The sequence below is a fragment of the Orcinus orca genome, chromosome 8 (genome assembly GCF_937001465.1).
Source record: "Orcinus orca chromosome 8, mOrcOrc1.1, whole genome shotgun sequence".
Lineage (NCBI taxonomy): Eukaryota > Metazoa > Chordata > Mammalia > Artiodactyla > Delphinidae > Orcinus > Orcinus orca.
The window spans coordinates 35532240-35545614 of NC_064566.1; the positions used below are offsets into that span (position 1 = coordinate 35532240).

General features: G+C 36.6%; 1 protein-coding gene across 2 annotated transcripts in view; it reads right to left on the reverse strand.

Moving 5' to 3' along the window:
* NELL1 (neural EGFL like 1) overlaps nucleotides 1–13375 on the reverse strand; it is an 868290-nt gene that overhangs the window by 690368 nt on the left and 164547 nt on the right. For both annotated transcript variants that reach the window (XM_004263922.4, XM_004263921.4), the window contains exon 5: nucleotides 10349–10445. In XM_004263922.4, the coding sequence (XP_004263970.1) occupies nucleotides 10349–10445 (97 nt within the window). The remainder of the gene's footprint in view (nucleotides 1–10348; nucleotides 10446–13375) is intronic.

The window sequence follows — 13375 nt, forward strand, 5'->3', positions numbered from 1 at the left end:
CTTGGAGCTGCCTACTCCACTGTTTATTGACATCCAGCTACCTGTGTTCTAACAATCCCTCCTGGATGCAGTCTAAAGTTGGAGAGACACTAATCTAAAAAGACACTAAAGCAGAAGCTAATTATTGACTATATCTTATATTTCGTGAGATCTTTATAGAGACCAAGGTGAAACACTAATCTAGACCATCAACACATGTCACCTATGTCAGTGCACTCAAATTTGAGCCTTCAAATCTACAGATCAAAACCAGTGAGAAAGGCCTTTTAAAAATATATAAATTCCCAAACCCTACAGTTCAGATTCTCAACAAGTGGGTCTAGGTAGGCATAGAAATTTGAATTGTAAACTCTTCCCATCTGATTCTGATGTATCTCCATGGCTGGGAACCAGTTGCTGCCCTTCACTACAGACGTAAGACCCCTAAGAAAAGTGTAGCTTCACCAGTGGGTAACTAGCTACAAAACAAGAAATAGCATAAGTGAGAGCCAGTTTGGAACAGAGAGATAAATTTCTGATGATTCTTGGACACGTGGAAAATCATAGGACATGAAAAAAATCACCTGTATGGATATGGATATATGTACATATGTATACACATACATATGTGAATTACCACCCTGAAAAATTATGTCATGATTTTTAATTTCAAATAATTATGATGTACAAAAGGGTTGAAACCAAACTACAGCAAATACCTGTGAGTTTCCCACCCACCTTAAATAAAATGTTATCACTATAGTTGAAGACTTCTGGGTACCCACCTCTAATAAGATCCCCATTTATTCCTCTTAGAAGTTAAACTAGTCTGAATTTAGTGCTTATCATTCCCATGCATTTTCCTTTTTCCATGGGAATGTATAAATAAGCAATAAATTGGACTGTTCCGATTTTTACACATACAAATGATTTAACACCATAATGTTCTCCTGCTACTTGCTTTTTCATTCAACATTATGTTTGCAATTCATCAATTTTTATTCAAGTTCTATGATTTTAATATTTACAATTTAAACCTTCTCCCAGTGATAGTTTTTTCCCAAATTTTTGAAATTACAAAAGAAAGAAATTGTTCCTGTGATAATGTCTGTACATATCTTCTTGGGTACATGAGTTTCTTCAGTGTTTATACCTGTAAGTTGGGTTCCTATATCATAAGGTACACACATCTTCAACTTTATACAAAATCTCCCTAATTGTTCTCCTTAATATTCTACCAAAGCAAGTTTCCACTACAATGAGTATGTGTCCTGTTCCCAACTGTCTCCCTCACACTTAATATTGTCAGGTTTTTTGCTGTTTTTTTTTTTTTTTTCATTTTTGTCAGGCTGATGGCTAAGAAATTGTATCTACTAATGGTTTTAATTTGCATTTCCAAGATAGCTACTGAAATGGCAATCCTTTTAGTACATTCATTGGCTATTCATGTTCCCACTTTGGGGAACTGCCTTTTCGTATCTTTTGCCAGAATTTTTATTGAGTTATAAGAATAATCCTTATTGATTTATAGCATTTCTTTAATGGATACTATGTCTTTGTCAACTGATCTTGTTGTCAAGATCATCTGTGATGAGATCTTTTTATTCTACATATTAAACTTATCAATATTTCCTTTAAAGATTCTTTATTTTTTAAGCTTAAGAAATTTTTCTCAAAGAACATGAAGATATGCTCCTACGTTGTCTTCTAAAACTTGCAAAGTTTTGCTTTAACATTTAGCTTTTAAATCAACTGTATTTGTAAATTTTTGTGCATATGGTGTGCAAATACATATTTAAAGCTTTTCCTGTCACCATACACAAAAATCAATTACATCAATTAATATATATATGAAATATTTAAATAACTGATTTTCCTAACCATTTATCAATGAATACGTCTTTTCCCCATTGATTGGGAATGCCACTTCAAGTTTCCAAGTTGCCACATGTAATGGAAGGGTATCCTTCTGGCTTCTCCATTCTGTTCTATTGATGCATGTGCCAATTCTTGCACCAATATGACATTATAAGATTCCTATAACCTTATAATAAGCCTTTGTATCTGAAAAAGCCAAGTCCCTCTCCCATTTTCTTCTTCAGAATTGTCTTCATTATTCTTGTTCTTTAATCTTTCATTAGAATTTTAGAATCAGCTTGTAGATTCCACCCAAAAACAAACAAAAAAAATCCTGTTGGGAATTTACTACAGGCTCACAGAATCTAGCGATGAATTTGAGAAAAACTGACTTTACTGCTTTAAGCCTCCTTCTCCAAGAACATGGTATATTTCTTCCCATTTAGGTGTTCTTTAATATAGTTTTTAATAGAATTTTACAATTTGCTTCATAACTGCCTTGTATATATTTGATTTTGTTAAGTACTTACACATTTTTTATATTATAAACAAAATATTATATTTAACTGTATCTTTGTTATTGCTACTTTTGTTCAGCAATGCAATTGATTTTGTTTTTCGATTTTGTATTTATGCAAATGAAATGAAAACTTTTGTTCACACAAAAAGCATCCAACAGTGCTTCTGAACTCTCTTGGTCATTCTAATAATTCATGAGTCCAATTTTTTTGTAGACAATTATATAATTCATGAATAATTATATTTTTCTTTTTCATAATCCTTAAGGTTTTAATTTACTTTACTGGTAAGAATCTACAGTATAATGTCAAAAAGAAACACGGTAATAGGGATGGCCTGTATGATTCCCGACTTTAACAGGAATTCTCTTAATATTTAAACCATAAGTACGATGTTTCTATGTATGTTTTCTTATGTACTTTTTATCAGTTTCATGAAGTTTCCTTCTATTCCTATTTTGCAAAGAACTTTTTTTATCATGAGTCAGGACTGAATTTTATGTAGTGCTTTTCTGCCTCTTGAAATGACCACAGTATTTTTTTCTCCTTTGTTTCATGTGTTGAATTATGTTAATAAATGTTTTGGTGATAAAAACAAATTTATATTGTTGAAATAACCAACAACTGGGTCTCTCGCTCTCTCTCATGCACACACACACTCTGCTAGATTCAGTTTGCTAATATTTTGTTTACATTTTTAATCTAATCTGTGTTCAAAAGTAAATTGCCTTGTATTATACAATTCCTTTCTTATACAGTCCTTGTCTAGTTTAGGAATCAAGGTAACCTTATCTTCATAAATGAGTGTTCTCATTTATTCTCTTCTCTGGAAGAGTTTATGTAAGATTGGAATGGTTTCCTTGGATGTAATAGAACTTGCCTGTAAAACCGTCTGAACCCAGCAGTTATTTGGTGGAAAGACATTGTAGACTAAAAAAATGGTCACAGTCCTTTGCTCTTTTCTGGGTCCATGCCCTGTGTAATGGGAATTTGTATCCCACCAAAAGGTGGAGTCAATTTCCCAGACCCTTGGAATCTGGCCTTGTAACTTGCTTTGGCCAAAATAATGTGCAAGTTTCAAGCATAGGCTTCAAAAGGCCATTCCCACATCTGCTCCAGCTCTAGAAACCCTGATCAGCCACCATGTAAACAAGCTTGGGCTAGACGGGTAGGAAATGAGAGCTCACATGAAGCAGAGATGAGCCATCAAACTAACGGCCATTCTAGTACAGCCAGCCCCCAGGAAACCTAGGAGCTAACCAAAGATGCATGATTAAACCCACTGAGAATATGAGAACAATTTAGCAAAGCCCAGCCCAAAACGCCAACTCACAAAATTCTGAGCTACAGAAATGGTTGCTGTTTCAAACCATTAAGGTTTGAGTTGATTTGCTATGCATCAAAGCTAACTGATACAACAGATTTCGAATCATGAATTCCTGATGATACATTAATGATTCTAAGACTACCTGGGTTTTGCACTTTTTAAGTCCATTTTGATAATTTATATAGTTTTAAGAAATTGTTCATTTTTCGGTCGTTTTCTATTTTATTGGCACAAAATTGTTAATAATTAATAACCATTGTTTTAATTTTTGCAGTGATTTTTGTGTGCTTTTCTTATTTATATTGGTTTTCATATCTTCTCCCATTTTTTCTTGCTCAGACTTCCAGACGTTCAGTCTAAGTTATTCTTTTCTGAAGAAGTTGCCTTTTATCACTGGCTACTGTTAAGATGTTCTCTGTGACCTTGGGGTTCTGCTATTCTGCTAATATGTCTAGGTGTGGCTTTCTATTTATCATCATTTGTGTAATAGATTATTAAAATATTAAATTCTTCCCTTCCTTGCATCCATATCCTTGCAATGTCATATTGCAGAATAGTCCTACGAGAGATGAAGTCTATTTATTTACCCCTCACTCCTGGCTTTCATCATATGACTTGCTTTGGGCAATAAATTGCCCAAATAAATTGCCCAATAAAGCAAATGCGATCAAGCAAAGAGAGCCTTGAAATGCACTAGTGCTGTAAGGCTTCCTCTTTTTCTTACACTTGGAAACTCAAGACTGCCATGTGGATAAGCCTGAGCAGACTCCACACATGGGGAAGAACTGCAGTATACCAGTCAACAGCCAATCTACCACCAGAGATGTGAAGAAGCTACCTACTGACCAACCAAATGACAACAGACATATCAGAGAGCCCAGTAGATACCAGCGTACCCAGACCAAGCCAGAAAGATCATCCCATTAACCCAAAGAACTATGAGCTAAATAAAAAGGCGAGGGACTTCCCTGGTGGCGCAATGGTTAAGAATCCACCTCCCAATGCAGGGGACATGGGTTTGAGCCCTGGTCCGGGAAAATCCCACATGCCACCAAGCAACTAAGCCCGTGCACCACAACTACTGAAGCCCGCGCGCCTAGAGCCCGTGTTCCGCAACAAGAGAAGCCACCGCAGTGGGAAGCCCACACACCACAACGAAGAATAGCCCCCGCTCGCCGCAACTAGAGAAAGACCGCGCGCAGCAATGAACACCCAACACAGCCAAAAATAAATAAATAAATAAATAATTTTTAAAAAATAGTTTAAGCTTCTAAGTTTTCTAAGTGACTTTTTGACAGCAAGAGCTTACACTTTGATTGCACTGTTTTGTGTAATAAGAATTGATGTCTTATCAACTATAGAGAATCCTTAGTCATCATACTTCTGATAGTGCCCATAACCCCTTTCTCCCATTATCTTTTGGAATTTTTAAATATTTATGGAAGCATATACATACATACACACACTAAATACATATAAGCAAAACACATACATAAAATTTTTTTCCATATATATGCATCTTCCCTACATCTTAACCTTTCCTATTTTCCTCTATCCCTGCACTACAATTAAGGTAATCATTTGACAATATTTTCCATTTCACAAATGCTCTCCCTACCTGTGTCTAATTTACTGTTTAGCAGATTCACTGAGTTTTTTTCACTTCAATAACTGTATTTTTCATTTCTGGAAGTAACTTTTTTTTTTTTTTTTTTTTTTTTTGCGGTACGCAGGCCTCTCACTGCCGTGGCCTCTCCCATTGCGGAGCACAGGCTCCGGATGCGCAGGCTCAGCGGCCATGGCTCACGGGCCTAGCCGCTCCGCGGCATGTGGGATCTTCCCAGACCAGGGCACGAATCCGTGTCCCCTGCATCGGTAGGCGGACTCTCAACCACTGCGCCACCAGGGAAGCCCGTTTCTGGAAGTAACTTTTGACTCAAATCTCCCTGGTCATATTTATCATCTCTAGTCATCATGCATTGTTTTAAATTTGTTATTTTGCTCCTTTAAACATTTTAAGTATAGGGATTTAAAGAATTCTTTATCTTGTAATTCCAATTTCTACAGTCCTTTGAGGGATAATTGGGAAGTTTGTTGTGTCTTCCCATTCTTACTCATGATGGCTAAAAACTCATATTTGCATGAACTTAATCTGTAGTAATCTTGTGAAGTTTGCATGAAAAGTGATTTTCCCAAAGATAATTTGTATTTTCTTCATTAAGAATCCCAAGGTGCCCAACCCAGGATCACATTAAGATAGTTTCTTGAGCTTCATGAGTATGTAAATCCAAATTTTACATCTGTTTGATGTCAAGAGCTGTGGTTTCAAATTCTTATCAGGGAACTATTTTTTGTGTGTGTGGAGATAAAGCAGAGAAAAGCTAGTCAATGGACTGCCTCCCTTTGCTAAGTAGTAGACTATTTCTGCCTACCCTTTCACTGGAGGGGTGGTCTTCTGAATCATGGCTTTATTTCAGAAGTTTCTGTCCCAACTTCTAAGCTTGCATGGAATCTAAGCCATTTTCCCCATCCCACACAGAATGTTGAATTTAAGGCTCTAACTGGAACTTTTATACATTGCTAATGAGAGTGTAAAATAGTATAGCCACTTGGAAAAATTCAATGGCATTTTTTATGAAGTTAAACATACACTTAATATACGACCCAGCAATCCCACTCTGACATATTTACCCAAATAAAAATGAAAACTTTTGTTCATACCAAAACCTGTATGCAAATGTTTTAATAGCTTTATTCATAAATGCTAAAAACTCAAAACAACCTAAATGTTCATGAACTAAGGAATGAATAAACAAATTGTAGTATATCCATAGAACAGAACTGGAATGTTACTCAGCAATAGAAAAGAATGAATCCCTGAAATACACAACAACATGGGTGAACCTCAACACATATACATACTTACATAAATGGTTCCATTTATAATGCATTCTGGGAAAGGCAAAAATATAGGGCCAGACAACAAATCAGTGGTTGCTAGACGTTTAGGATGAGGAGAAGACTTGAATAAAGTGCAGCACAGGGGAATTTTTGGAGGTTATGGAACAATCTTTTATCTTGATGGTAGTTACATGACTGCATAGATTTTCCAAAACTTACAGAACCATACATTTAAAAAGGAGAATTTTATTGTATATAAATTATACCTTAATTTTTTAAAAAGGAAAAGGAAAGAAAAGCCCAGGACCAGATGGTTTCACTGGTGAATTCTACCAAACACTTAAAGAATTAATGTCAATCCTTCCCAAACTCTTTCAAGAAACTGAAGAGGCAGGAACACTCCCAAACTTATTTTTCAAGGCCAGCATTAGCCTGATACTAAAACCAGATAAGTACACTACAGAAAAAGAAAACTATAGACCAGTATCTTTGATAACTATAGATGCAAAAATTCTCAAAATATTAGCAAACCAAATTAAAGAGTGCATTAAAGGAACATACACCATGATCAAGTGAGATTTATCCCTGGGATGCAAGGATGATTCAATATATGCAAATCAATAAATGTGATACACCACATTAATAGAATGGAAGATGAAAATCATGATCATATCAGTAGATGCTCTGTCAAAAACATCTGACAAAATGCAGTATCCTTTCATGATAAAAACACCCAAGTTGGGCTTCCCTGGTGGCGCAGTGGTTGAGAGTCCACCTGCTGATGCAGGGGACACTGGTTCGTGCCCTGGTCTGGGAGGATCCCACATGCCGCGGAGCGGCTGGGCCCGTGAGCCATGGCCATGGAACCTGCGCGTCCGGAGCCTGTGCTCCACAACGGGAGAGGCCACAACAGTGAGAGGCCCGTGTACTGCAAAAAAAAACAAAAAAACAAAAAAAAAACACCCAAGTTGGGCATAGAAGGAACACACTTCAACATAGTAAAGGCCATATATGACAAGCCCACAGCTAACATCATACTCAACAGTGAATCATTGAAAGCTCTTCTTCTAAGATCAGGAAAAAAGACAGGGTGTCCACTCTCACCACTCTTAAATCAACATAGTACTACAAGTCCTAGACAGAGCAATCAGGCACGAAAAAGAAAAAAAAAAAAAGGCTTCCAAATTAGAAAGGAAGAAGTAAAAATGTCTTTGCTTGCAGATATAATCCTATACACAGAAAATCCTAAAGACTCCACCAAAAGACTTTTATAACAAATCAGTGAAGTCAGTAAAGTTGCAGGGTACATAATCAAAATATATAAATCAGTTGCATTTACATACACTAACAACAAAATATCCAAAAAAGAAATAAAACAATTTCATTGACGATAGCATCAAAAATAATAAAATACTTAGGGATAAATTTAACCAAGGAAATGAAAGATCTGTATACTGAAAACTACAAGACTTTGATTAAAAACTGAAGAAGACACAAACAAATGGAAAGATATCCCATATGTTCATGGATCAGAAGAATTACTACTGTTAAAATGTCCACACTACCCAAAGCAATCTGTAGATTCAATGCAATTCCTTTCAAAATTCAAATGGCATTTTTCACAGATATTGAAAAAAAAACCCTAAAATTTGTATAAAATTACAGAACACCCCAAATAGCAAAAGTAATCCTGAGAAAGAACAACAAAGCTGGAGGCGTCACACTTCTGGATTTCAAACTGTACTACAAAGCTATAGTAATCAAAACAATATGATACTAGCAAAAAAAAACAACAAAAAAAAAGACACATAGACCAATGGAACAGAATTGAAACCCAAAAATAAATCCTTGCCTATACAGTCAACTAATATTTGCAAACCATATGCCTGATAAGGAGTTAATATCCAAAATATACAAAGAACTCATACAATGCAATAGCAAGATAAAGTCTGATTTTAAAATGGGCAGAGGAACTGAAGAGACATTTTTCCTAAGAAGACATGCAAATAGCCAAAAGGTACATGAAAAGATGCTCAGCATCACTAATCATCAAAAAATGCAAATAAAAAACCATTATGAGATATCACATTATACCTTTTAAAATGCCTATCCTCAAAAAGACAAGAGATAACGAGTGTTGGAGAGGATTAGAGAAAAGGGGAACCTTGTGCACTGCTGATAGAAATGTAAATTGGCACCGCCACTATGAAAAGCAACATAGAGGTTCCCCAAAAAGTTGAGAATAGAACAGCCATGTGATCCAGCAAGCCCACTTCTGGGTGGCTTCCACATAATGTGGGGTATATATCCAAAGGAAATGAAATCACTACCTCATAAAGATATCTGCAGCCCCATGTTCACTGCAGCATTATTCATAATAACCAAAATATGGAAACCACCTAAGTGTCTGTAAACAGATAAATGGATAAAGAAGATATGGTATGTCTATGTGTACGTACACACACACACACACACACACACACACACGAGTGGAATATTACTCAACCATGAGAAAGAAAAAAATCCTGCCATTTGCAACATGGATGGACCTTGAGGGCATTATGCAAAGTGAAACAAATCAGAGAGAGAAATCATGTATAATATCACTTGTATGTGGAATCTAAAAACCTGAGTCATAGAAACAGAGTAGAATGATGATTGCCAGGGTTTAGAGGGAGTGGGGGAAATGGGAAGATGTTGGTCAAAGAGTAACAGCTTCCAGTTATAATATGAATAAGTTCTGGGGATCTAATGTACAGCATGGTGATTATAGCTAATAATATTGTATTATATAATTGAAAGCTGCTAAGAGAGTAGATCTTAAATGTTCTCACCACAAAAAAGAAATGATAATTATATGATATGATGGAGATGTTAGCTAACATTATGGTAGAAATCATTCTGCAATATATTAAGTGTGTTGAACTGTTGTATACCTTAAACACACATAATGTTATATGTCATTGATATCTCAATAAAGTTGGAATAGAGAAATAGATTAAAAGAAAGAAAAGGAATAAACTTAAATATCTACCTTCCTGATATTGGCCTATATCCCTCTGGTTTTCACTTCCCTTCATGTATTTAGCCTCTAAGGATATACCTTATTGTAAGTGCAATGACAAATCACAAAAGATTTCTGTTGTTTTATCCAGCATTTACAGGCATTTTGAAGCAAGAGGATTTTAAAAATGTCTAGTCGACCATACTGCCAGAAGCAAAATTCTGCCATTCTATTGAAGAACAAGGCAATCTTTAAATTTCATGATGTTTTTAACTCTTTCAATTCACTTTATCACTGAATCCTCATGTTTCTATGAATGCAGTTATTGTATTGGGTTGGCCAAAAAGTGCGTTCAGGGTTTTTCCAAAACACCTTATGGGAAAACTCGAACGAACTTTTTGGCCAACCCAATATTACCCTCTTTATAGACAGGAAAACCAAAGCTCATGGAAGTTGAGTCATTTCTTACTGTTTATCTAGACTAGACATCCACCCAAAACTGAATTAACAGGTTCTGACAATGAAAACCAATTTGAAGATTACCTTCAATCTCCCAGAAGTAGGGCAATAAGAAACATTTTGAGAATTATTTACATTCTGGATCATCCATATCTGGCAGTAAAGTGAAGTGTGTGACCTTGGGCAGGTCATTGAACTCTCTGTCTAGTCTCAAAACACCTACGTCAGAGAACTGTTGTGACAATTAAATGATTAAATTCACATCAAACACATAGAAAAGCAAAAGTAGAAAGTAGTGCTTACTTTGAATAAACCATGCTTTTGGTTGCGCTGACCAAGCCATAAATTGCTTCCTGGGGGAAGGTTGGTCTCAGGAGGGTCTATCACACGTTCATAAATCCTATAAGGGCAAAGAACACAGTTACTAACAAAGAGGCTCAAAGCAGAACCAAAAGGTACATGCACGCCGTTTGAAGTACTCATGGCATTAGCAGCTGGTATAGAGAGATGAAGCCAATATGTGGCACGTTTTAGATGACAGGTAACATAAACAGAGATCTGTTTCCTGACAACACTTAGACACATTATCTGGGCCCCTCCTGGCTTTCTATCTTTGCCCTTTGGGCAGGGGAAGAAGGAAAAGGGTACCATGTTTGAGTGTCTATTCTGAGCAACGAATTTCATACAAACTCTGTGAGTAAAGTGGTTTTGTCCATGTTACAGGTGAGAAAGCTGAGGTTCAGGGACCGTAAATGGGTCAACCAAGACAGCCAGGGAACAGTGAAGTTGGGATGAGAATTTCCACCTGTCTGGCTGCAAAGCCCATGTACTCTCCTTTGTGCTCTACTACTCCCTGACTGCTTTATTCAGCTGCTACTCATTTCTACGGTAACCTCCTATCCCCCTCTAAATAACTGAGTAGCAGCTGCACACATGATAATGTACCTAGTGTACAAAATCAAGTAACTGAAGTCATCATCCAATGAACAAATGTTTATTGAGCATTTCTTTATGCTCCAAGCTCCATACAAGACAACAGGAGGCAGGGCAATAAACCAGACGTACAAAGGCCCGGCCTCATAGAGTAAAAGATAAAACTCTGTACATGAAGAAAACCTTCATATGATATAGTAAGACATATAACTAATACAGAGAAGGCAACAGTCCCAGGACCTTTGAAAGCACTGATAAAACCTACTGAACAGCTGAATTGCTCTGTTGAGCAATTCAATTGAATTGTCTCAGTTGCTCTGCCCTCCCAAGCCCCACGTTAGTCAGTTACAAATCTTGAAATTTAGAAACAGTCCCTGTAACAACCAGCTGATCACAGGCCTCCGCCTCACCCCTGGCAAGTACCTTTCAGCACCTGAGTACTGAGAAGGGAAAGGAAGAGCTTGCCTAAGAACTGAACTTGTCTCCTTAGGCGCTCAGAAGATTCTGAATGGGGTGAGATATAGGGACCATCTGTGAATTTCCATTCCTCATGATGGCCCTGTCCATTCCATTCGTTCCTCTGTCCTTACTTGGAGCAGCCATGGGGAGAATCATCACCCAGGTATGTCCAGAGGTCTAACAACTCATCAATCCTCCCAGCTGGGATGCAGCTGACTGCCTCCTGGCAGAGGGTGATGGATTCCTCCAGCAGCTCTCAATAGGAAAGTGCGGAAGACATGAAGGATTGTCCAGTTGTGTCAAAGCCAGTGAATGACTGCAAGGCCGTTGCAGCTGGGAACTATCACACTGCAGTCTTGTATCTTAGCCACGTCATGCATTACTCTCCTATTCCCCACTGGAAACATGCTGTTTCCTAACAATACATGCAAAGTATTCAACTGACAAAGATCTAAATATATCAGATCCCTCTCTATTAATTATCTTTCCATTATAAATGGAGGCTCGAAACATAATCAAGGAAAAATAAGTTTCCCTGAAAAAGACAGCCTGTGTTTTCTCCACAAAAATGCAACCTTTCTTTCTGTATGTTAGAAGGAAACATTTTAAATGAAACAATCTGTCAAAACTGCTTTAATACAAGAAGATACTATATACTTCCTTAAAAAAGTTTTTTTCTAATATTAGTGAAAAACGAGAAACAAGCCAAATTTACAACAAAAGAGAAACACATACGTTACAGTAGTTCAGCTTGACAGAATTTACTAGTCATTAATAGTGATTAAATATGCAGGTTATGAAATATGGGGAAATATATACAAAATAATTTTCACCAGAGGAAAGTAGAATGCAAAATTATTTATGCACTATGGAGATAACGATGCAAAACTTATGTTCAACGCTGGTGAATTTCAGAGGAGGCCAGAGAGAATCGGAAATCGCTATCTAGGAGAAGAGGCAGAAGCATAATTTTCTAGGAGTTCATTTCACTAAAAAATTGAAAATGTTGTCAAACTATTTATCTTCACCTTCATTTTAAAACATTTGCATCTATCAGAGTGACAGGAGCTTTCCATTCAAATGCTTTCTTTTTGGTTTTCAATATGCTAGAATGTGAGCTCCAATGAGCAAAGGAGGCCTTTATCTCATGTTTACTAAGTGCAGGATCCTGGACTGGATCTGGGGGCAGGATAAAAGAAAATCTCATAAAGGACATTAGTAGAAAACTGGTGAAATTTGAATAGAAACCGTAGATTACAAAATAGTGTTGGATTGGTGTGCAATTTCCTGATTTTGAGAATGTCGATAGTGTTTATTTAAATGTCTTGTTCTTAGGAAATATGCACTGTAGTATTTAGGGGTAGAGGGTCATGAGGTTTGCAACTTACTCTCAAAGAGTTCAAAATAACAATGTGTATATACACACTATAAGTACATACATATGTAAACACACATTATTACTTTGAGAGACAGAGCAGAATCTGAGCAAAGAGTTTATGATTGTTTTTTGGACCATTCTCAATTTTCCTGTAGGATTAAAATTATATTAAGCTAAAAAGTTTTAAAAATAGAGTGAAAAAGCTAAAAAGGTCTACAATTATGTAAATTAAAACTACATACATGCAAAACTATTTTATCGATTAGCCAAAGATATACACAAACTTTAAGAGTCACATAAGGTATATATGATAGTGTTTTCCTAAAGGAATGGGAATGTTTGGGGGGGAGGGGAGTGAAAGGAAGGAAGGGAGGGAGATGGGGAGAGGAGGGGGGAAAGTGAGGAAGGAAGGAAGGAAGGGAGGGAGGGAGGGAGGGGAGGGAAAATTGCATGGATTAATGCTGACAATATCTCATAAACTAAGAAACAGGATTATCACATCCCTAACCTCACCCTTCTACAGGGGGAGTTATGACACCAACATACCAGACAAATACAAT